This window comes from Oncorhynchus gorbuscha, linkage group LG05, assembly GCF_021184085.1.
Source record: "Oncorhynchus gorbuscha isolate QuinsamMale2020 ecotype Even-year linkage group LG05, OgorEven_v1.0, whole genome shotgun sequence".
NCBI classification, from domain to species: Eukaryota; Metazoa; Chordata; class Actinopteri; order Salmoniformes; family Salmonidae; genus Oncorhynchus; species Oncorhynchus gorbuscha.
Window position 1 is genome coordinate 63,953,293 of NC_060177.1, and position 24,550 is coordinate 63,977,842.

The 24,550-nt window shown below is 42.8% G+C and overlaps 3 protein-coding genes across 10 annotated transcripts; 2 read left to right on the top strand and 1 right to left on the bottom strand.

Annotated features, from left to right (window-relative positions):
• The first annotated feature begins 4,025 nt into the window (after positions 1 to 4,025).
• LOC124036287 (ubiquitin-like protein 4A-B) lies at positions 4,026 to 7,203 on the top strand. Of its 3 annotated transcripts, none has more exons than XM_046350654.1 (5): positions 4,026 to 4,207; positions 4,656 to 4,761; positions 4,964 to 5,157; positions 5,479 to 5,605; positions 7,012 to 7,203. In XM_046350654.1, the coding sequence occupies exons 1-4, from the start codon at positions 4,160 to 4,162 to the stop codon at positions 5,584 to 5,586; spliced, it is 456 nt and encodes a 151-aa protein (XP_046206610.1). In that variant the 5' UTR covers positions 4,026 to 4,159; the 3' UTR covers positions 5,587 to 5,605; positions 7,012 to 7,203. The 3 variants fall into 3 exon arrangements, with proteins under 3 accessions (XP_046206610.1, XP_046206609.1, XP_046206608.1); XM_046350653.1 differs by having other exon boundaries at positions 4,027 to 4,207; positions 5,479 to 5,626; XM_046350652.1 differs by lacking the exon at positions 7,012 to 7,203 and having other exon boundaries at positions 4,027 to 4,207; positions 5,479 to 6,062.
• On the bottom strand, positions 6,064 to 10,511 carry LOC124036286 (ras-related protein Rab-7a-like). 3 transcript variants are annotated; one of them, XM_046350649.1, is made up of 7 exons: positions 10,493 to 10,511; positions 9,925 to 10,000; positions 8,362 to 8,419; positions 8,055 to 8,181; positions 7,631 to 7,849; positions 7,253 to 7,381; positions 6,064 to 7,097 (listed from the first exon to the last, which is right to left on the bottom strand). In XM_046350649.1, the coding sequence occupies exons 2-7, from the start codon at positions 9,941 to 9,943 to the stop codon at positions 7,008 to 7,010; spliced, it is 642 nt and encodes a 213-aa protein (XP_046206605.1). In that variant the 5' UTR covers positions 9,944 to 10,000; positions 10,493 to 10,511; the 3' UTR covers positions 6,064 to 7,007. The 3 variants fall into 3 exon arrangements, with proteins under 3 accessions (XP_046206605.1, XP_046206604.1, XP_046206607.1); XM_046350648.1 differs by lacking the exon at positions 10,493 to 10,511 and having other exon boundaries at positions 9,925 to 10,184; XM_046350651.1 differs by lacking the exons at positions 9,925 to 10,000; positions 10,493 to 10,511 and adding an exon at positions 9,163 to 9,392.
• On the top strand, positions 8,913 to 24,480 carry si:dkey-32e23.4 (dynamin-1-like protein). 4 transcript variants are annotated; one of them, XM_046350646.1, is made up of 19 exons: positions 9,714 to 9,892; positions 10,527 to 10,644; positions 10,852 to 10,993; positions 11,237 to 11,272; positions 11,527 to 11,573; positions 11,760 to 11,831; positions 11,939 to 12,025; positions 12,169 to 12,331; positions 19,117 to 19,237; positions 20,008 to 20,346; positions 20,757 to 20,877; positions 20,962 to 21,117; positions 21,218 to 21,307; positions 21,454 to 21,552; positions 21,757 to 21,870; positions 21,984 to 22,093; positions 22,210 to 22,369; positions 22,481 to 22,553; positions 22,600 to 24,480. In XM_046350646.1, exons 2-18 carry the CDS (start codon positions 10,543 to 10,545, stop codon positions 22,535 to 22,537), a joined length of 2,016 nt encoding a protein of 671 aa, XP_046206602.1. In that variant the 5' UTR covers positions 9,714 to 9,892; positions 10,527 to 10,542; the 3' UTR covers positions 22,538 to 22,553; positions 22,600 to 24,480. The 4 variants fall into 4 exon arrangements, with proteins under 4 accessions (XP_046206601.1, XP_046206602.1, XP_046206600.1 ...); XM_046350645.1 differs by lacking the exon at positions 9,714 to 9,892 and adding an exon at positions 8,913 to 9,065 and having other exon boundaries at positions 22,481 to 24,480; XM_046350644.1 differs by having other exon boundaries at positions 22,481 to 24,480.
• Positions 24,481 to 24,550: the final 70 nt, after the last annotated feature.

The following is a 24,550-nucleotide window of genomic DNA, read 5'->3' on the forward strand; positions in this document are numbered from 1 at the left end:
CTACTTTCATTTTTGCCTCAGTAACCATCTGTCTTATGGAACCATACCAATCGTAATATATACTAATTTGGGGATCCCAGATTTACTTTTACTATGTTAAGTCTAGTCTATCAGACCAGGCTAAATAGGTAGGGCCCACAAAGGATGGGAAATTAACATAAACCACTCATTCTTGTCAGTTAGAGTTCACTTTTATTTTATATCACTTAAATATCCAATTAATGGAGGCCAATATTGAGAGCTATCATGAGGCTACCCTCACGTATCTGAAATTATATGTTTAAATGATGTTTTCTAATCATTAGCATGCAGTTAATTACTTGCGGTATAACTCTGACGATAGAGCTAAAGATACGCAATTGTTTCACATGGAATAATCGGAAATGTTTAGTTCTGACTATGCTCTTTAAGAGGTGGACTACAGTATATCACAACCAGATAGTTCAAACGTATTTAACAATCCCTTGAAAACGCCAAGCAGTTGTCAATGGCTTTAACAGAGCTGGGAGTCTCCTTGCCCACCAGAAAGCAAATCCAATGCTCTGCTCCTTATTGTGATGTTTAACGATCTATAGGGTGCAATTTATAAATAAAATAAAATGTTATTTGTCGGTGTAATTAATTTCCTCCTCTTCTTCCGAAGAGGAGAGGCGAAACGGATCAGAGGACCAATACACGGCGTGGTAAGTGTCCACGGTTCTTTTTAATACGTTAAGGTACACATGAACAACTGACTACAAAAACCAAGAACCGTGAAACCTCAAACCAATCCTATCTGGTGCAAAGACAGAGACAGGAACAATCACCCACAAACACACAGTGAAACCCAGGCTACCTAAGTATGATTCTCAATCAGAGACAACTAATGACACCTGCCTCTGATTGAGAACCATACTAGGCCGAAACATAGAAATACCAAAATCATAGAAAAACAAACATAGACTGCCCACCCAACTCACGCCCTGACCATACTAACTAAATACAAAACACAGGAAATAAAGGTCAGAACGTGACAGTCGGGTGCTTTGTAAACAACAGGTTTAGAGTAACAGTGAAATGCTTACTTACTTTTCCAACAATGCAGAGTTAAAGATAGAAAAATATATATATACAGTACCTAGGGCTGTGGCGGTCACGACATTTCATCAGCTGGTGATTGTCAAGCAAATAACTGTCGGTCTCATGGTAATTCACTGTTAATTAACATAAACACATTTAGCATCTCCTGGCTTCCACACATAGCCTACAAGCCATTTTAAAAAGTCGAATAAATCCATGTAATGTAGCCTACACCTTCACAATAAATCAATGATTTATTTTCGACAGGTCCAAAAAACATGATATGAATTAAATTTCAGAAGAAAATAATACCATTCTCTGAGTTGTCCTTATGTTAGGCTTTGTTTTGGTGTGTCAGTGTAAGTATGTGTGATTGTGTGGGTAGAGTCCAGTGTGTGTGCATAGAGTTAGTGCAAAAAAGTGTCAATGCAGGTAGTCCGGGTAGCCATTTGATTAGCTATTTATTTAACAGTCTTGTTTAGCAGTCTTATGGCTTGGGGGTAGAATCTGTTCAGGATCTTGTTGGTTCCAGACTTGCACTGGTACCGTTTGCCATGCGGTAGCAGAGATAATAGTTTATGGCTTGGGTGGCTGGAGTCTTTGACAATTTTGGGGACTTCCTCTGACACTGCCTGATATTGAGGTCCTGGATGGCAGGGTGTTCGGCCCCAGTGATGTACTGGGCCATTCTCACCACCCTCTGTAGTGCCTTCCTGTCAGGTGCCTTGCAGTTGCTGGTGCAGCTGTATAACTTTTTGAGGCTCTGAGGGCCCAGCCTCCTGAGTGGGTAGAGGCACTGTTGTGTCCTCTTCACAACTGTGTGGGTGTGTTGACCATGTAATTCCTTTGTGATGTCGACACCGAGGAAATTGAAGGACTCGACCCGCTCCAATAGAGCCCCATCGATGTGTATGGAAGCATGCTCGCAACCTCCGTTTCCTGTAGTTCATGATCAGCTCCTATGTCTTGCTGACATTGAAGGAGAGGTTGTTGTCCTGGCACCACACTGCCAGGTCTCTGACCTCCTCCCTATAGGCTGCCTCATTGTCATCGGTGATCAGTCCTACCACTGTCATGTCCGCAAACTTGATAATGGTGTTGGAGTCGTGTGCGGCTATACAGTCGTGAGTGAACAGGAAGTACAGGAGGGGACTAAGCACACAGCCCTTAGGGGCCTCCGTATTGATGATCAGATGTTGTTGCCAACCCTCAACGCTTGGGGGAAGCCCTGTTGACAATCTTACGGCCCCTTTCGACAAATGTACTTTTGGGGGGAGGGGTGGGAACCAACTCCTCACATGGTGCCATCTCCTGGTCGTTGTGCCCATGTGCCACCAGCTGTAATACAGTGTTAAAGAAGTCTTATAAATGAATGTGAGCGTATTCCCAAAAACACATGGGTCCCGTAATGTCTGCAAAAACAAAACACTGCATTCCACAGTAAGAACCTCATACCAACGGTCAAGTGGTAGTGTCATGGTTTATGTATGCATTGCTGCCTCAGGACCTAGACGACTTGGCGTCATCGAAGGAACCATGAATTCTGCTCTGTATCAGAGAATTCTAAAGGAGAATGTCAGGCCATCCGTCCATGAGCTTAAGCTGAAGCACAGCTGGGTCATGCAACAAGGCCATGATCCAGAACACACAAGCCAGTCTACCTCAGAATGACCAGTTTATGCTCTAAAACCCACAAATGTTGCTGAGTTAAAGCTGTTCTGCATGGAAGAGTAGGACAAAATTCCTCCACAGCGATGTGAGAGACTGATCAACAACTACAGAAAGCATTTGATTGCAGTCATTGCAGCTAAAGGTGGCACAAGCAGTTATCAAGTGTAAGGGGGCAATTACTTTTCACACAGGGACATTGGATGTTACATAACTTTATTTATTAAGTAAATTAAATAGGTATCACATTTTTGTTTTATTTGTTCACTCTGGTTCCCTTTATCTGATATCTAATCAAGACTGTATAACAACTGGCCGTGATAAATAAAATACAATTTTATTGGTCACATACACATGATTAGCCGATGTTTTTGTGAGTGTAGCGAAATGCTTGTGCTTCTAGTTTCGACAGTCCAGTAATATCTAACAAGTAATCTAACAATTCCATAACAACTACCTAATACACACAAATCTAAAGTGATTGAATAAGAATATGTACATATAAATACATAGGTGAGCGCTGACCGAGCGGCATAGGTCCCCCACACTGGGTCGTTCCAGCCCTCTCCCCTCATCTCCCTGGAGCAGGGAGCTGGCTGGATGTATTTGCGCCTCCTTAGGCTGCGGGCGAGGGTTGGACCCCTCTCTGGGTTGGCACCAGCCCCTTACACATAGCCGCAGGAAGTAGTTTGGGGGTGAGAGTACTGCGATTATTGTCTTCAACTTCAAAAAAATAAAAATACAAGCTGGGAGTAGCTATTATTCTCTTAAAGTAGCAGAACTCTGTCATTAGAGATCTTTTCCCATTGACTTGTTTGGGCGGATTACTATGTGCCCGTGGTTAAACTGCTCTAAAACGGCCAGTGTAATTAGGTATACTCTCTCATGACAGCTTAATATTAAGGGTTGTTCTCCAAAAGTTTCTAAAAACAGACAGGTGACCACAGAAATGAGCACTTGTAGGTAAAATCGTGGAAGTCATGTCATCATATTACAATAAGCAATTGTGGGACTTCCTCTCTATGGAATTTTTCTGAAGAATTTGATGAGCAAATTCAAACATTTCTAATGTTGTTACCTAATGTTATAAACAAATCGCATGTTAATTTGCACTCCATATCAAAACAGCCGATAAAAACGTTTAAAACTATTCATCATGCACAATTCTTGCAACTATAACTCCATCCACGAATTTGAGATCGTTCAGCTACCTTTATCCAGGCCATATATAGCGGGGATGCGGATTACCGCATCGACTGACCTGACTGGTCAATCCATATTCCACACAGCAGGGGGCAGCACGCGCATATTGAGTATTAAAAGCAGTGGGGAAGTAACTAGAACATGATTGCTGATAAGGTTTGGGCTGTTTGGAGAAACAAAAAACCTGTTATCATAACGTTGAATTGTTTTCAATGACACAGTCAATACAATGATTTTAACTATAAAACCACTTAAAGGAAAGGAGTGCAATGTACAGGTAAGCATTTATGAGCAAAAGGCAGACTGGAGCCGGTAGCTAGCTAACCTAGTTAGCTATGTCAGCTAGCTGCTACTGCTGTTTTCCAGCATCACGGGCTAGCATTTTAAAGGAAAGGTCTATTTGTTATATCTAGCTATTGAGTATCTTGATGCAGTGTGTGTTCACAGCAGGTCTGTAACTTCATGATTTAGCTACAGGAAATGAAGTTTGCAACAAAAGCAGAGTTGGCTCATGTTCGTAGCTTGAAGATAAAGCTCTGCGGTTCAGGGCGTTAGTCCTCTCAGTAGACCAGATCTAGGCCAGGGAAGATAATGTGCCCTGCTGTAGATATGGTCAGCTTGCCAAGAGGAATAGTTCAGCGATATCAATGTGATTGTGCTGTCGCTATTACATCAATACTGTCAAGAATATTAAATGTCAGTTGTTTAATCTGTCACAATTTCAGGTCACAGAAGATGAAAAAGTCTCCATGGTGAAAGAACTAGTGTCTGAACGTCTGAATATACCTGCAAATCAGCAGCGATTGCTTTACAAGGGGAAAGCCCTTGCAGGTACCTACACTAAGGCCAACTACTGTAGCTAATCATACACAGCCTGGCATTGTCGAAGTACCCCAGCTGTGTGTGAGGATGTCACATCACCGAATCTACCAAGTTACACATTGCCCTGCTGCATTCTTGAATATTCTTTATAACATTCATACTTGTACATCTATCACAAAGCCATACACATCTTTGTCCATTTTCGTTACAGATGAACACAGATTGAGCGATTATTCCATTGGGCCAGAGGCCAAGTTAAACTTGGTGGTTCGTCCAGCAGGGGAGAGGAGTGGGATGGCTAGCAGTAGCAGTGCGGTCAGCGGGGTGTGGCAGACTCTGTCCACTGTACTAGCGAAACACTTCAGCCCTGCAGATGCAGCTAAAGTCCATGAACAGTTAATCAAGGTACATTATTTCCATTAACAAGAGTAGGCAGCTGTTGGTACATATCCATAATCGTGTCATACTCGCCAACAAAACACATTCAGGTCATGTACATTATTCTGATTTGGCAGTATAAGCTGCTTTGCACGCACACCCAATGAATCCCTTCAGTTTCTACACTATATCAATAATTACTAATTAAGTGTTTAAGAATATCCCTCCACATACTTTTGCTGAAGTACAGAATGTTCTCACCTTTAGACTGCAGGTACTACTTTTCTACTGTATGAAGGATTTTATCAGTCTCAGGCTAGCGATTTACACTGCCTTCTCTTCCAAAAGGATTATGAACGTTCACTTCGGCAACTCAGTCTGGATGACATTGAGCGCCTGGCCGGGCGACTGCTTCACCCAGACAGCGAGGGCATGGACACATCGTACATGGATTGAAAACCTGCCTGACTTGACGGTATTCTGGCGATTCACAGAGGTGCAGTGGGTTGTACAGGGATAACATGAAAGGTTGACTATAGTGTAGCTGCAAAGCTTTTCGATCACAGCCTGTCTTAATGATACTTTTCTTTGTTTTCTCCAGACATTCCTGTACAATTAATAGGATATTTTCACATGATCAAATCAGACTGAAACGAGAGCCAATACCTTTTGTCTGTTGGTCTAAAATTATCACTGAGTAATTATGGAAGTTCTTATTTATAAGCAATGTGTTGTAAATGAATGATAGTTTACAGAAAACACACTCTGTAAGGTTACTTCTAGTTAATGTTGTTCAGTGCAGTCATTGTATGATTTGTATATATTGTTTATACAAGCATAAAAATATTGACTGTTTTCCCTCAATTTCAAGTACTCACTTGGTCTAGGCCTAGCATAATTCTTTAACTGAATAAAGCACAATCTACCTCATAGTATTTAGTCATAATTGTACCTTTTTATTCAACTGTCAGGAAATTATTTAACCATTTATATTAAGATATGTTCAACTTCTACTTACAGCAACCGTAACGATTTATAAAATTATGTAAAATTGATGAGGACGTTCATATAGTTATTTATATTATACAAAGCAAAAAACAAGAGGTCTGATTGTGTGAGATGCTGCCTTATCTATGATACATTTGCAGGCCAAAGCACATCCTAACACCTTAAACTGGGAAAAGCTATTTCAACTCCCATCTAACAAGATGTCCAGTTTGGAACAAGACTTGATAACAGGAATTTCCCTCCGACTGCATTATCCATATTATAAAGCACACACTGCTGATCGTATTTGATTTTCTAGTGATAGCTTTGTTTCCTCTCTCCCCACAAACACACAAACTTGATTCCCATTTGTACAATTTACATAATTTCTGATCAGCAGCTTAAAACTGTCTACCATTTCTTCATTGTTCATGTAAATATGCTGTACTTAGGTCTTCACCTTGAAGAGGAAATGCAATAGTAGTGCAGATAAATGTGACACCAAGTTCTTTAAAGAGGAACCATTATAGATGTGACTGCTATGACAAACCTAGTGAGCTAGCACAGAGACCACAAGGAAATGAAAGGCACGTTGATAAGGGAGAATGCATCTGATGTCTCCCAGACATAACATACATTATTGCAAGACTGATGAGTATCAAAAACAAAATGTTTGACAAATACAAAGTCAGTTGTCTTGGTGAAAATACAGATATTGATGTAACTGATGTTTCAGTTCCTGCCACATTAACTTCAAAGAGAACAGGGGGGGTTAGCATTTTTCATCTGAGATCGTGCATATGTGAAGACATAAAATGGTATGAATGTACATTATTGTAATCCCCCTTCAATCAAACATCAATGTGTATATCTCATGTTTCCTCCCTTCCTCAGCAGCTGCAGCCATCACTAGAGGAGGCTGGTCTGTCATCCCTCAGTTTGATCTGATCTGGGAAGTCATAAGTCTCCACTTCTGACTCCTAACAATGAGGACAGGAAAACATGGCAGGTTAATTACTTCAAAAAAGTTCCAAAGTGAATACATTCTTGTATCTGCATCAATAAATTGTTCTTAAAGTGTGAAAACTACGTCATGAGTTTAACATTATCCAAATTCAATCAGCAATCAACCTACCTGTTTGAGAGCATTTCGGCAAATAGTTTGAAAGGCTTGATCAACATTTATGGCCTCCTTCGCACTTGTCTCGAAATATGGGATACTGCCCTTACTCGTACACCACGCCTGGGCTCGCTTGGTCGTCACCTGGTCAGTAATATAATATTCATATGAACAAATTACATTTCACACAAACATTGGGGCTACACATGTATATAGTCTGTTTATTCATTTTATTGTTAATATTTCTTTTTTGCACATTTCTTACTTTTTAACTCTACATTGTGGGTAAAGGGCCCTTAAGCATTTCTTGGTAAAATCTACACTGGTTGTATTTGGCACATGTGACATAACATTTAATTGCACAACTTCACATATTTGGGCATATGTACAGACCTGCCTGTTCTCCAAGTCAATCTTGTTGCCGAGCACAACAAATGGGAAGTTCTCTGGGTCACGGGGGCTGGCTTGAATCAGGAACTCGTCTCGCCAGCTGTCAAGAGTCTTGAAGGTGTTTGGCGCAGTAACATCGTACACAAGGACACAACAGTCTGCACCTCGATAGAAAGCAACGCCCAATGACTGGAATCTCTCCTGCCCTGCAGTGTCCCAGATCTAGTAGAATGGATGACATTCATAACTGAACTCACCACTACATGCACTTCAATACATATCCAAAGGGACCATGTTACATAGAGAGAAATGTATTCAACTAAACATTTTAGTCAAGCCTATCAGGTTTAGACTTATGGTATTGGGACACAATACCGAGGAGAGGTTATGGAAGATGTGCATGGTCAAGGATAGAGAAGTCTATTACCTGCATTGTCACAAGCCTGTCATCCACCATCACCTCTTTGGTAAGAAAGTCAGCACCGATTGTGGCCTTATACTGATTGCTGAACTTCTTATTCACATATTGGTTCATGAGAGAGGTCTTCCCAACTCTGTCAGTGTGGAGATAGAGGAGAGTGATGAACAAACATAGGCAGGGACAAAATTAGGTGAAATAATACTTTAGGCACCTTTACCCCGAAATGAGTGGAACCCAATGTACATGAAGAATGTGATCTATGGTAAGTACAATTTGGAATGAACAGGTTTCACACTGCAAGTATTCTACTCACCCTGAGTCTCCAAGAATTATCACCTTGAGTAGAATCTTCTTCCGAGACGCCATATTTGCTGATGAGAGAATAGGTAAGACATTTCAGTGCATCATTTAGGACTAGGACACCTACCACAGATGAACAATGTGCCAGATGTTTCACCAGATGTATACATTTGAAGTATCTTGTTGGCGTTTCCACTCACTACCAAATATGGTGATGAGGGGAAGTCCAGTGGCCAGCAATGGCAGAAGATGGAAGGAGATGCATTTTGTCAGACAAACTGCTAATTTTCTCATTAATGAAACATTTGATCTCAATAGAGTTTTCTGTTCCCAAACTAGAATCTGTTATTAACATAGCGGACTACGTTTTGTAGACTTTACCAAAGTTTCTAAAAATTGTTTTATTTCGGAGTGCAAGGGCGAATTTAGTTATTGCACACCCGCGATTCGTAAAGTAGGCGTTCCCTAACTGAAATATATGTTAGAAACCGCCAATAGGATCTCGCTAGCTCGTGCTTGGAGCTGCCATCTTGCTAGTCCACCCACTATGATGCATTTGCTTCCATTGGAAATGACAGGCTGTGGACCATCTTGGGTTAGTTAGAAAAATCTTTGATGTTATCAGTGCGGCATCAAGAAGTCAATTCAGGATGCTTGGGATCCGATGTGTGACGGGCTTTGACCATGAAGCATGATTTACAGAATATACTAATCGTGGTAAACCAAATGTTAGCTAACTATTCAATGTCCACATGACCTGGCATATTAGTTAGCTAACCGTTGGCTAGCTTTTAGGGAAAATCAAATCGTTTACCTTTTACTCTGGCGTCAGACAGATGCAGAGAGAACTGTTGTTCTCCTGAATAATTCTCATTAACTAACTACTTTGATTAAAACTGGTAATGTCTAGACATACAACCCTCTGCTGTTTTTTTTATCAGACGGTATGCAGCTTGTTCACGAGTCGGTCGGGGCAGGGTGCTGTGATTATCTGATCTGTAGCAGACCTGGATTGGACTTTCCACGAAGCAAATTTGCGCAACTCTTTTGCCCTGCTGACTCTCGTGAACACGCATCTGGGTTCCAGTCACAAGGGGCTGACGTTAAGTGTACATGCATATATATAATTTATTTATGTATTATTCCATTGGTTACATCGAAGCAGATGCCCCAAGGGCAGAGTGGCCCACACTCATTGAATATGGTGCTTTTAAATGTTAGAGCATAAAGAAACATGTGTGATGTCACTTGGAAACAAGAGGAGGGAGTTGCGTGTAGAGGGCGTTGTCAAATTTTTGACAGACTGTATTTAAACCAATCAGCTAACCGTATAATATACGGAAAAACGTTGAATGACCAATCACCTCTTTCAAAAAAATAAATAATAATTCAATGACAGCCTTGAATACAACCCGGTTTGAAGTCGCTAAAAATACAGATAACGCTAAATTGTGGATAGTACAGAATTTCCGTTACTGTAGCTAGCTGTCTTTGCAGGATGAAGTGAGCACGGTATTGTTGGATTGAGAGGAACATCTTCTCTGGTAAGGAAACGAATAAAGCGTTAGCCACTTACCCTTTCCCTGCTTCCTCATCAGAGTACCTTGGCCTGAATCGGCTTAACTAGGAAGTTCAGCAGCATCTCCGTTCCCCTTCAAAACAATGTAAAATGTAACAAAAAAATAGCCAAATGTTGTATACCGAAAGACTTGACAATGCTAAATGTCTGGTTGTTTGCGAAATTAGTCCTATATTTATTGCATGATAGGGGTCATAAGCAAGCTAGGTTAACTGGTTAGCTAGATAGGTCTGGGTAGCTTTGAATATAGCATATCTTGGACTTTGGCCACTAATCAGCTATCAACCCCAAATCAAACGATTCCAGTTTTGTCTCTCAGTAGGGCCTGAACAGTAGGGCCTGAATCTATTCCTTTTCACATGACCACCCGCGGGCCTTTTATGTAATGTTGGTTATCATCACGAGAGCTAATGAATCACAGCAACAAATACTACTATTAAGCTATTGTGTAGTTTGTTTGTTGCTAATACGTTACACAGTATTATCCGTCTGCAAGAGGTCTCTTGTTTTTGCCTTTTGTAGGAGATTAAGGAGAGTCCTGTGTACTATATGTTTATAATCTCACCATTGCTTCTTTCACTTTCTTTTGCCAACTGTAGTGTCCGGTCCTAAGAAATGGAGACTCTAATTCCCATCATCAATCGGCTCCAGGAAGTCTTCCTGACAGTGGGGGCAGAGATCATCCAGCTGCCTCAGATAGTGGTGGTTGGCTCGCAGGTCAGTACAGAATCAAAATGCAAGAATCAATGGTTGTTCCATTGGGGAATTGTGTCATTGGGGAATTGTTACATTGCTGGACATTGATATGTTAATTTCAACAGTCTTTCCAGGGAGATGGAGGAAGTATAGATAATAGCAATGAATCCTTCATGTAGCTAAGTGTTAAACTCTTTCTAAAATTGATCTCCTCTTTTCCCATGACAGAGCAGCGGCAAGAGTTCTGTGTTGGAGAGCCTGGTTGGAAGGGATTTTCTGCCTCGGGGATCAGGCATAGTCACACGGCGACCCCTAGTGTTGCAGCTGGTGAATGTGCCTCCATTGGCAGAGAGGAGACTGCAAGAAAATGGTATGCACTTGACACAGAAACAAGATGTGATTGTCACTTTAAAAGCTGCCTCCATGTTGTTCTCGCAGATAAACCGTACACTGGACACACTGAAACAAATCAATGCCAGTGCAGTTGACATTTATTCAATGAATTTCAATATCTCGCATTCATGTAATTTCACTCATTGGATAAAGCCTAAGTGGTCTTTGGGATGTTTGCTCTTTTCTAACATATTTACAATCCCTTCTTCACCTTTCTCAGGAAATGGGGTAAAACAAAATGCAAACAGCTACCCAGGTCTTTACTTCCATAGTTTATATGCATGGACCTGTTGCGTTGTCATTCATCTTAATATCATCTTGTCATCCTCATCGTCTTTTCATTTCCTCTGTCTAATCATCACATCAACTTACAAACTCTGTCTCTGTCATATTTAGTTTCCAAATATTTATAAACCCCATCAGTCTGTTATGTGATACAAGTATTTCATTTCCGTTTACACATTATTTTACACTCAATTTTACACTCAGTCTTTTTATATTTTTGTCAAGGGATCAAGGCTGATGAATGGGGCACGTTCCTTCATAGCAAGAACCAGGTATGTGGCACTATCTTCGCTTTGCACAAATCTATTTAGCTGTTTTGCACTGCACATTGAGTGTTTCATATTTGCAGTAGGGCATTACATTGTCCGAGAAACTTGGTACTGTATTTCCTAACTTCATGCCACCAGGGGTGTTGGTGAAGTCAATATTTCAGTATCCCATCTCTGTTTGCATTATAGATTTTCACAGATTTCTTGGAGATTCGCAAGGAGATTGAAGAAGAGACTGAGCGTAGCTCAGGAGACAACAAGGTATGTATACATTGTAGATAGATTTGTCTTATCTCCAGTTTATGCGTTATTGATTTACTTTTGTCTGCTTCTCGCTCCATCCCCTTTTCCTCTCTTGTGGTCTTTAGGGAATCAGCCCTGAGCCCATCTATTTGAAGATTTTCTCTCCTCATGTCCTCAATCTCACACTGGTTGATTTGCCAGGAATAACCAAGGTAAGCCCAAACCAGTGTGTTAATCCCACTAACTTGAAAGTGCACAACTATGGTGTTCCTCATGGTAAAATTAATGACATTACTCATTGAAAACAAATGTGTATATTTAATTGCAGTAATGTAGTTATTTATTGTTGTACTAGGTTCCGGTTGGAGATCAGCCAGAGGACATAGAAGCTCAAGTCCAAGAGATGATCCTATCCTTCATCTCCAACCCCAACTCCCTTATCCTCTCAGTATCTCCTGCCAACTCCGACTTGGCCACCTCTGATGCCCTCAAACTGGCCCGCGAGGTCGACCAGGATGGTGAGGCATAGTGTACACTTGTGCTCCTTCATTTTTCACTGCATGTCTTTTCAGTGTATACAGTGAATTCGGAAAGTATTCAGACATCTTGACTTTTTCCACATTTTGTTATGTTATAGCTTTATTATAAAATCGATGTAAAAAAAATAGCTCATCAACCTACACACAATAATGACAAATCAAAAAACGTTTTTTAGATATTTTAGCAAATGTATTAAAAATAAAAATACCTTATTTACATAAGTATTCATAGCTTTTGCTATGAACCTCTAAATTGAGCTCAGGTGAATCCTGTTTCCATTGATCATCCTTGAGATGTTTCTACAACTTGATTAGAGTTCACCTGTGGTAAATTCATTTGATTGGACATGATTTGGAAAGGCACACACCTGTCTATATAAGTTCCCACAGTTGACAGTGCAGGTCAGAGCAAAAACCAAGCCATGAGGTAGAAGGAATTGTCCTTAGAGCTCCGAGACAGGATTGTGTCGATGCACAAATCTGGGGATGGTTACCAACACATTTCTGCAGCATTGAAGGTCCCCAAGAACACCGTGGCCTACATCATTCTTAAATGGAAGAAGTTTGGAACCACCAAGAATCTTCCTAGATCTGGCTGCTTGGCCAAACTGATCAATCGGGGGCGAAGGGCCTTGGTCAGGGAGGTGACCAATAACCTGATGGTCAGTCTGACAGAGCTCTATAGTTCCTCTGTGGAGATTGGTGAACCTTCCTGAAGGACAACCATCTCTGCAGCACTCAGGCCTTTATGGTAGAGTGGCAGGCGAAAGCCACTCCTCAGTAAAAGGCAGATGACAGCCCGCTTGGAGTTTGCCAAAGGGCACCTAAAGGACTCTCCGACCAAGAGGAACAAGATTCTCTGGGCTGATGAAACCAAGATTCTCTTTGGCCTGAATGTGGAGCATCATGTCTGGAGGTAAACTGGCACCATCCCTACAGTGAAGTAGGGGAAAGGGGGATACCTAGTCAGCTGTCCAACTGAACTGAAATGTGTCTACCACATTTAACCCAACACCCCCGAATCAGAGAGGTGGGGGGGGGGGGGGGTGGCATCATGCTGTGGGGATGTTTTTCAGTGGCAGGGACTGGGAGACTAGTCAGAATCGTGGGAAAGATGAACGGAGCAAAATACATCGAGATCCTTGATGAAAACCTGCGTCAGAGCGCTCAGGACCTCAACTGGGCAACGGTTCACCTTCCAACAGGATAACAACCCTAAGCACACAGACAAGACAATTTAAAACATTTTTATTTCACCATTATTTAACCAGGTAGGCTATTTGAACAAGTTCTCATTTACAACTGCGACCTGGCCAAGATAAAGCAAAGCAGTGCGACACAAACAACAACAGAGTTACATATGGAAAATACAGTGGGGCAAAAAAGTATTTAGTCAGCCACCAATTGTGCAAGTTCTCCCACTTAAAAAGATGAGAGGCCTGTAATTTTCATCATAGGTACACTTCAATTATGACAGACAAAATGAGAAGAAAAATCCTGAAAATCACATTGTAGGATTTTGAATGAATTTATTTGCAAATTATGGTGGAAAATACGTATTTGCTCACCTACAAATAAGCAACATTTCTGGCTCTCACAGACCTGTAACTTCTTTAAGAGGCTCCTCTGTCCTCCACTCGTTACCTGTATTAATGGCACCTGTTTGAGCTTGTTATCAGTATAAAAGACACCTGTCCACAACCTCAAACGGTCACACTCCAAACTCCACTATGGCCAAGACTAAAGAGCTGTCAAAGGACACCAGAAATAAAATTGTAGACCTGTACCAGGCTGGGAATCTGCAATAGGTAAGAAGCTTGGTTTGAAGAAATCAACTGTGGGAGCAATTATTAGGAAATGGAAGACATACAAGACCACTGATAATTTCCCTCGATCTGGGGCTCCACGCAAGATCTCACCAGAACCACACAGGTGGACCTAGTGAATGACCGGCAGAGAGCTGGGACCAAAGTAACAAAGCATACCATCAGTAACACACTACGCCGCCAGGGACTCAAAAACGACATCGTTGATATATACAGAGAAAAGAGTAGGCCCAAGAATTGAAACCTTTGGTACCCCCATAGAGACTGCCAGAGGTCCGGACAACAGGCCCTCCGATTTGACACACTGAGCTCTGTCTGGGAAGTAGTTGGTGAGGCAGTCATTTGAGAAACCAAGGCTGTTGAGTCTGCCGAATACGGTGATTGACAGAGTCGCAAGCCTTGGCCAGGTCGTTGAAGACGGCTGCACAGTACTGTCTTTTATCCATGGCGGTTATGATATTGTTTAGTACCTTGAGCGTGGCTGAGGTGCACCCGTGACCAGCTCGGAAACCGGATTGCACAGCGGAGAAGGTACGGTGGTATTTGAAATGGTCAGTGATCTGTTTATTAACTTGGCTTTCGAAGACTTTAGAAAGGCAGGGCAGGATGGAAATAGGTCTATAACAGTTTGGGTCTAGAGTGTCACCCCCTTTGAAGAGTGGGATGACAGTGTTACCTAGCCTCAGTGCAGTGGGCAGCTGGGAGAAGGTGCTCTTATTCTCCATGGACTTTAGTGTCCCAAAACTTTTTGGAGTTAGAGCTACAGGATGTAGCTCAATTTTCAACTGCCTGTTCAGGGGCAGAATTTTCAACTGCCTGTTCAGGGGCGGAACGACAGATTTTGTACCTTGGCAGCTCGGGTTTTTGAACTTGCAACCTTCCGGTTACTAGTCCAACGCTCTAACCACTAGGCTACCCTGCCGCCCAAGAATACTCGAGGCTGTATTCTTTGCCAAAGGTGCTTCAACAAAGTACTGAGTAAAGGGTCTGAATACTTATGTAAATTTAATATTTCAGTATTTTTTATTTGAAATAAATTTGCAAAAATTTCTAAACCTGTTTTTACCTTGTGATTATGGGGTATTGTGTGTAGATTGAGAGGGGGAAAAAATAATTTAATACATTTTAGAATAAGGCTGTAATGTAACAAAATGTGGAAAAAGTCAAGGGATCTGAATACTTTCCAAGTGCACTGTATATAATTTTCAGGGTGTTTTAAGTCTTAAATGAATTTTTATCTGATTTTAAATGCCTTAGTTCCGTTTTCAAAGGTCTTAAACGTGGACGACAATATAATATTGTGTCTCTGCTTAATTGTTTCCAACGTGGCAAGAAAGAAAAAAAATAGAACATCAAATAATAGTCAAGGCACTTTCCTGAGCTTTCCAACCACATGTTCGCTTCCTTGTGTGAACATCATGTGCCAATGGGAGTCGGGCCATTGCCAGAGGAGAGCGGGAGAGGAAAGCGCATGGTAGCCTATACAATTTGATAGACAACACTAACTAGAGCTGGGACAATAAACCAGAAATTACAGACACTGACATTGCCCTCCTCTTACCTATGCAATTTGGCTTATGTCTGTAATGTCAGTGATTAGGCTGCACAACGTTCCTGCAGATGTTTTGGTTCTAAAACCATTATTTATTCAACAGTAATGTGCATTAACCTGCGTCCCGCTATGAAAGTATTTGTCCTGTCCCTGATTCGCTGCTTGTTCTCACTCCCTCTCCCACCTTTTGCGCACAGTGAAGGGAAAGATGCATTCTGATAAGTGCAAGCATAACGTTACTTACTGACAGTTGAGAAACATTTCTAAAGGTAACTGGGAAAGACAGTTTTTACTGTTACAGTTGAACAAGAACAGAGTTGCAGATTTATGTGAGTAGAACAATTATTTATCTACTGTCACTATAGAGGAAATAACCACTTTACAAACTGAGTAGGCTATGTAATTGAGATGATACGGAGTGGAGAGCGCCATTTGCGGTTAATACCCTAAGTAGCCTATAGGCACACAATTTAATGTTTTTGTGGGACATAAAATGTACCGTTAGATCGATCCATTGAATGGATATATCTAGCAACAATATACACTGCTCCATAAAATAAAGGGAACACTAAAATAACACATCCTAGATCTGAATGAATGAAATATTCTTATTAAATACTTTTTGCTTTACATAGTTGAATGTGCTGACAACAAAATCACACACAAATGATCAATGGAAATCAAATTTATCAACCCATGGAGGATGGATTTGGAGTCACACTCAAAATTAAAGTGGAAAACCACACTACAGGCTGATCCAACTTTGATGTAATGTCCTTAAAACAAGTCAAAATTAGGCTCAGTAGTGTGTGTGGCCTCCACGTGCCGGTATGACCTCCCTACAACGCCTGGGCATGCTCCTGATGAGGTGGCGGATGGTCTCCTGAGGGATCTCCTCCCAGACCTGGACTAAAGCATCCACCAACTCCTGGACAGTCTGTGGTGCAACGTGGCGTTGGTGGATGGAGCGAGACATGATGTCCCAGATGTGCTCAATTGGATTCAGGTCTGGGGAACGGGCGGGCCAGTCCATAGCATCAATGCCTTACTCTTGCAGGAACTGCTGACACACTCCAGCCACATGAGGTCTAGCATGGTCTTGCATTAGGAGGAACCCAGGGCCAACCGCACCAGCATATGGTCTCACAAGGGGTCTGAGGATCTCATCTCGGTACCTAATTGCAGCAGTCAGGCTACCTCTGGCGAGCACATGAATGGCTGTACGGCCCCCCCAAAGAAATGCCACACCATTACTGACCCACTGCCAAACCGGTCATGCTGGAGGATGTTGAAGGCAGCAGAACGTTCTCCACGGCATCTCCAGACTCTGTCAAGTGCTCAGTGTGAACCTGCTTTCATCTGTGAAGAGCACAGGGCACCAGTGGCGAATTTGCCAATCTTGGTGTTCTCTGGCAAATGCCAAACGTCCTGCACGGTGTTGGGCTGTAAGCACAACCCCCAACCTGTGGACGTCAGGCCCTCATACCACCCTCATGGAGTCTGTTTCTGACCATTTGAGCAGACACATGCACATTTGTGGCCTGCTGGAGGTCATTTTGCAGGGCTCTGGCAGTGCTCCTCCTTGCACAAAGGCGGAGGTAGCGGTCCTGCTGCTGGGTTGTTGCCCTCCTACGGCCTCCTCCACGTCTCCTGATGTACTGACCTGTCTCCTGGTAGCGCCTCCATGCTCTGGACACTACGCTGACAGACACAGCAAACCTTCTTGCCACAGCTCGCATTGATGTGCCATCTTGGATGAGCTGCACTACCTGAGCCACTTGTGTGGGTTGTAGATTCCGTCTCATGCTACCACTAGAGTGAAAGCACCGCCAGCATTCAAAAGTGTCCAAAACATCAGCCAGGAAGCATAGGAACTGAGAAGTGGTCTGTGGTCACCACCTGCAGAACCATTCCTTTATTGGGGGTGTCTTGCTAATTGCCTATAATTTCCACCTGTTGTCTATTCCATTTGCACAACAGCATGTGACATTTATTGTCAATCAGTGTTGCTTCCTAAGTGGACAGTTTGATTTCACAGAAGTGTGATTGACTTGGAGTTACATTGTGTTGTTTAAGTGTTCCCTTAATTTTTTTGAGCAGTGTATTTAGTTAGCAATCTAGCTAATGTTTGAGTTCCTACTTCCTCTGGTTGTAAAACATGTAGCATAGCCTAGGGCAATATGCACAAAAAACATGCAGGCAAATTCATCTCGAGAGATCCAAAAATATATCTGGTTATTTTGTCATGTAGCACATCAATATATTCATTATGCATTCCCTGAACATGTTAGATGAAATAGTTAACTTCTTTCACGTCTTACTTGGCACTGTCAGTTCTAGAGCTCTCTTGCTGAGCTACCTTGCTCCCAAGTATAGCCATGTGATACCAGATTCACTGAAAGAGGGATTTAAAAAAATGTTTTGGCGTTGTAGTCTTTTCTAGCATAACACCTCCAGGAGAGCTGCTGGGTGTGTAGACTCATTCCAATCCCACTCTAACATACCAGATTTGATAAATCAACAGCTCAACAGGACCTTGTTAAGCTGACTCAGGTGTGTTTTGAGCAGTGCTGGATCAAACTGCTCACCCATTACCCTAGCTCTCCAGATGGAGAGTGGACCACTTGTTTTATACAGTAATGGTTCTGTATATTGACATTTAAGGCATTTTTTCACAGTGGTATCAGTATGGTGTTGAGTATCATTATACTAAGCTGGTAGTGGTATTGAAGCCAAAATTCTAAACCCTTAGAGTTGTGATCTAGCTGATGATTAGGTCATTGGGGTAGCTTAAACAAATACAGTTGGGCAACCCCATGCTTCAGCCATCTATAGCCTAGCCACTATGCTACTACATCTGTTAGACTACAGGAGAATGCTCATTGCTAGAATAGCACACCTGCTTGATAATATGAGCCATGTAGTATATAGCCTTTGGTGAAAGAGCTAGCCCTATTATTAGCGTCTGTGTGGCACAAGCAGATTTCAAATTTGTATTAATTTGCCTTCCAAGTGGCATTAAAAAGGTCTTAAGTCTTATTCAACTTCATGGAACTTGCAGGTACCCTGTTTGCTCATTGATACAGATGTGTTAAACATCAGTAAACATGGTCAATGTTACTTTTTAGGTTTTTTAACATCAGTGATTGCTATATACACAATATTTTAGATTAGATAATGAACTGTGCCATTCAAGTGCTGTGTGTGTGTGTGTGTGTGTGTGTGTGTGTGTGTGTGTGTGTGTGTGTGTGTGTGTGTGTGTGTGTGTGTGTGTGTGTGTGTGTGTGTGTGTGTGTGTGTGTGTGTGTGTGTGTGTGTGTGTGTGTGGAAAGAGCCATGGACAAAAGGGGTGTGTCTTTACCCAGCTGTGTCCATGTGTCTTGCAGGCCGCAGAACACTGCTGGTGGTCAGTAAGCTGGACCTGATGGACGCAGGGACAGATGCTCTGGAGGTCTTGCTGGGCCGGGTCATTCCAGTGCGGCTCGGAATTGTGGGAGTGGTCAACAGGTTTGTCCATATGCCTACAACTTAACAGATTTACCTAATTCTTACTGGGTGATGTCACCTCGGTGCTTAAAAAGATGAAGTCCCATAGCAGTGAATGATGCTATACAAATATTAGGCCAATGTATCACATCTGATTGAGTATAAAGGATCTGAATCATTATGGTCGTTAAATTAACTCAAGTACCCTCAGAGACCTTTGTGCTATAAACAACGAATATTCCAATGGCCCTGCTATTCACCAGATCAATTCGTTTGCATTTTTCAAACAAAGCTCTAATTTCTGAATGATTGTCTCTCTCTACTTTGAGATTGTTCTCACATATCCTGCTGAGATAATGTGTGCCATGTCTTACTCATGGGGCTCCAGCACAGGGCTGATGTATGAGTTATCTGAGTGGTTTTTCACCAAGGGTACAGAATTGCAACACAAAAAAAAACATATCTGCCCCTCAAAGGCTGAAATGGTAAGTCATTTTCTGAAGTAATTTCACTGAGCAGAGACAATCTAGTTCAACCGACAGCTCACACTAGCAATCATAGCAACCGCCTTGGAAGGCTGTCTGAAGTCAGTAGGGACCTCAGCTTAGCACATTCCTCCAGAGTGCTAAAGGAATCTGTACGGCTACAGTAACGTCCATTTCAAAAGTGTTGCATCCTATTTGCGTGTATAATTTCCTGCTATGCTGGAGCAGGTGACGTTCTGCATGATCAGATGCACTGTGGAGTATTCTGGAACTCCAGCTGTCATCCTCCATGTCTCCCCCTGCTAGGAGCCAGCATGACATCAACACGCAGAAGAGCATAGAGGACACGGCACGGGACGAGCAGGCCTTCCTCCAGCGCCACTACCCGTCTCTGGCCTCCCGCTGCGGCTCCCGCTACCTGGCTCGCACCCTGAGCCGCCTGCTCATGCACCACATCAGGGACTGCTTGCCGGAGCTGAAGAGGCGTGTGACGGTGTTGAGTGCCCAGTACCAGGCCCGGTTCAGCAGCTACGGCCAGCCTGTAGAGGACCACAGCTCCACCCTGCTACAGATCGTCACCAAGTTCGCCAGCGACTATTGCAACACCATCGAGGGCACCGCCACGCACATCCAGACATCTGAACTGTGAGTAGTTAAACTTCTTTAGGCTCATTCATCCAGGCACCAATCATCTTTTAGTATTTTATATTGTATTGGAGCAACTCCTCATTGACCACCAAATATTTAGCAACCACCTAGAATCTGCACAGCGGACATTTTGTGACCGAAAACTTGGTTATTGTTCTGCTGAATGCATTTCACTTAAGCAGGCGTTTATTGTATTTCTTGGCCTCCTTGTAATTTTGTAGGTGTTCATGTATTGGCATTTCATATTTTGTGGGTTCATTTCAATAGCTCCTGTACCGCTCACTGATTTATTGATTTCCTCAAGCATGTGAAGCAAGTATTGACTCATTCTGGCTGACTGCATCTGATGTTGACAACCCTCGGACACAGCCACTGATACTGCTTCCTCTGTCCTCCTCTCTGGTAAGCTGCGGGGGGGCTCGGATCTGCTACATATTCCATGAGACCTTTGGCCGCACTCTTCAGTCTATTGACCCCCTGGGGGGCTTGACGGAGCTCGACATCCTCACTGCAATCCGCAATGCTACGGTAATACCCATCAGCTCCAATCGCATTGTCTGTGTGAATCACATGAGTTATGTTAATAGAGGTCTGTGTTGTGCTGTGCTGCAGGGTCCGCGGCCGGCCCTCTTTGTACCTGAGATTTCCTTTGAGCTGCTGGTGAAGAGGCAGATCAAGCGTCTGGAGGAGCCCAGTCTGCGCTGTGTGGAGCTGGTCCACGAGGAGCTGCAGAGGATCATCCAGCATTGCTCCTCCTACAGCACGCAGGTACGCTAGACACTGCACAACACGTATTACAAAGCAAGCCTGAACCAAATTGTAATAGAAGTGTCTCTGTATGCGTCCTGACATGCTGTGTGTTTTTCAGGAGCTCCTTCGGTTTCCCAAGCTGCACGACTCCATTGTGGAGGTGGTGACTAGTTTACTCAGGAAGCGCTTGCCCATTACTAATGACATGGTAAGACACATTTTTTTGGTGATTTGACATTTTCAGTTAATTTGTTTTGTACAAAAATCCTGTGTAATTATTCTACAATTTAGTGCTATTGCTTACTGGTGGTCTGTCTATGTTCGTGAATGATTCTGAGCACCAAACTGTTTCAGGTCCACAACTTGGTTCAAATTGAGCTTGCTTACATCAACACAAAGCACCCAGACTTCACTGATGCTGCTCAGGTCTCCGCATCTGTCAACAGTCAACAGGTAATTCTGCCTCAACTCAAAGCACATGCTCTGCTTTCATGCATATAGATGAGCCTAATGTTGACCAGAGGGTTCTAGAGTCTGATGCGGTCTTCTCGTACCAGTATGGACATCACACCTTTTGAGGAATTCCAATAAGCCAGTTGTGACTTTAACACCTGAACAACTAAATTGAATTGACCCCCCCCATTTCACCTCTTTTAGGGCCTGCAGGATGGAGATAAATGCTGGATGAATGAGAAAGTGGCTGAGGAGAAGGCACCAGTGGGAGGTTTCAGCAGCCCTGTAAAGGGCCAGGCCATCAACCTCCTGGACACAGTGAGTAGTGGAATCAGCAGTCAGAACTGACCCAGCGCTACCCTGTAGAGCAGCACTGTATCTGATTCGATCTGTGACAGATTGTAACATCTGACCCCTGCTCTGTTTGACAGGCGGTGCCGGTGTCCCGAAAGCTGACTGCCCGCGAGCAAAGAGACTGTGAGGTCATTCAACGCCTCATCAAATGCTACTTCCTAATTGTCCGCAAGAGCATTCAGGACAGGTCAGAGACCGGCGCTCCAGGGCATTTAGGGGTGTTATTATTTGGGTATCCAGTTAGTGGTGAGTTGAGCCTTCTCTGGCCTAGCTAACTGTGTGTCTTGTGACGTGTGTCTGCAGTGTTCCCAAGACGGTGATGCACTTCCTGGTGAACTTTGTGAAGGAGCGTCTGCAGAGTGAGCTGGTGGGCCAGCTGTACAAACAGAACCTGCTGCAGGGGCTGCTCATCGAGTCCCAAGACACAGCACAACAGAGGACAGAGGTGGCCCAGATGCTGGAGGTACTGTACAAGTGCTACTAGTACCCCTAATTACTCTCATGCACTTTGTGTTGTACTTTCTGTTTCCCCCTTTTTAACACCAGTATCCTTCTCTCTCTCTCTTCACTTCAGGCTCTCCAAAAAGCCAGCAACATCATCTCAGAGATCCGGGAGACACACCTGTGGTAGCCCAATGCAACTGACCGTGCGTGTGTGTGTGTGTGTGTGTGTGTGTGTGTGTGTGTGTGTGTGTGTGTGTGTGTGTGTGTGTGTGTGTGTGTGTGTGTGTGTGTGTGTGTGTGTGTGTGTGTGTGTGTGTGTGATGGTAATGTATGGCAATACCACTGAGCTCACACTGTCCATTACACATCCAGCTGTCCTTTTTGTCTGTCCAGGATTTGGACTATTGTGTCTCATTGTGAATATAGTGATGAGACCAACACACTCAGGCAGAGCTGGTCCGTTGTGATGAGATGTCTTTAATGTGAAAGAGAACCATGATCAGAAAACAATTTTGGTTTTGTTGCAACAGCCGTCTGTCTAAATGTCTGGTCTTTTGGTTGTCAATGTGTTGTTTATCATGTGGAGTATTACGTTGTTTTCCTGAGTCTTTCTTGCATCTGATCATGAGATGGTTGTCCTGCTGCATTTGTTTCCATTGACTAGGTATCTATTTGTGAAAGGGTGATCTCAAACCATGACTGCTTGATATGCATGTAACAGTTTCTGAACATATGTAGAGTAAGTATAATCAGTCAGTATCAGGTTTCCCTTGTTTTAAGCAACGTTCTGTAAAGTTGAACACAGAGGGTGACAACCCAACCCGAGGTTGAACAGTGGGCTGTCTGCAATGTAATGTTGGAATATGATCCTGGTCTTCGGGGATGCTGCAGAGGTTTGGTTTGACCTGGTCTACAGTGCAACTGAGTACAGTAGTTGTACCCTAGAGCAGACGTATGTTCTTTATGTGTGTCGCATTTATGTATCGTTCCGGGTGTACGGTTGCACTGTTTGTGCATATTTAGTCCTATAACAAAGTTGTACGTTCACAACATAGAATACAGTGTTCCTTTTCTCCGTATGAAGTTTCTAGTCAGACTCTTAATTCGCATGTTGTTGGATAACTGAAACCACATTTATGTATAGCACCCACAAAGAGTTGAATAGGTGTGTGTGTGTATATATAGATATTGTATAGCTAGCTTGTCAGGAGTTGCAGAATAGTAGGTGGAGTCCAGCAATGATTTGAGGGCCAGGGGTATAGCTATTCATTGTAGAAATCTATTTGGGCAAAGGAAAGTTAAAATAATTTTCAAAATCTCAGAATGCATTGAAATATTGTACCCCAGTCACCCCCCCCCCCCCTTTAAATTAACCCATGTATGCAGTGTGCCTCAGAGAGAGAGGGGGCTGTTGCTGGGGTGCCACCTCTTCTGAAGACTATCCCTAGGCCTGCTTCTACCCAGGGATGTTGGAGGTGACAGGGATGTTGGAGGTGTAAGAGACTAACATTGTTTCTGATTTGAACTTGTGCATGCAGCTGTAATTATATCCTCATTTTGTTGATGTAGATCCCAAGGGAAGTGTGCCCTGCAGCCTTTTATTTGTGATTTAGTAGCAATTGTGTGACGTTAGTGCATCTTCCATTTAGAATTAGATTCTAAAGTTTCTCAAATAATTTATAGTGTAAGTGTGCCTCGGTTTTTGTATGTCATGGAGATGTTCAAAGGATGATGAGCATTATTCAGAAAGACTAGCCTTAAAGGAACAGGTACCAAGCACCATCTAGCAGAAACACTGACTTCTATGTGATCAAGGAGAGCACGGTGTCTAGTCTGTCTTTCTGAAAGGACAGTGTGCGTGTGTGTGTGTGTGTGTGTGTGTGTGTGTGTGTGTGTGTGTGTGTGTGTGTGTGTGTGTGTGTGTGTGTGTGTGTGTGTGTGTGTGTGTGTGTGTGAGAGAATGTCTAAGTTTTTCTATCTGAATGAGACTGTGTTTTCTATTATTTAAATGTATATCTTACATCTTTACAAACTGCCTGGAAGTGCTTGACTGCCAATATTTGTGATACATGTCAATTGATATAATATCTGTTCAGATGGGAGGGACTCATTAAACACTTAACAACAACAGTCTGGCCTCTAAGATTGCTTTGCAGGATGTCCTTTATAATTGATATGATCTGTAAAGTCATGATAAGAT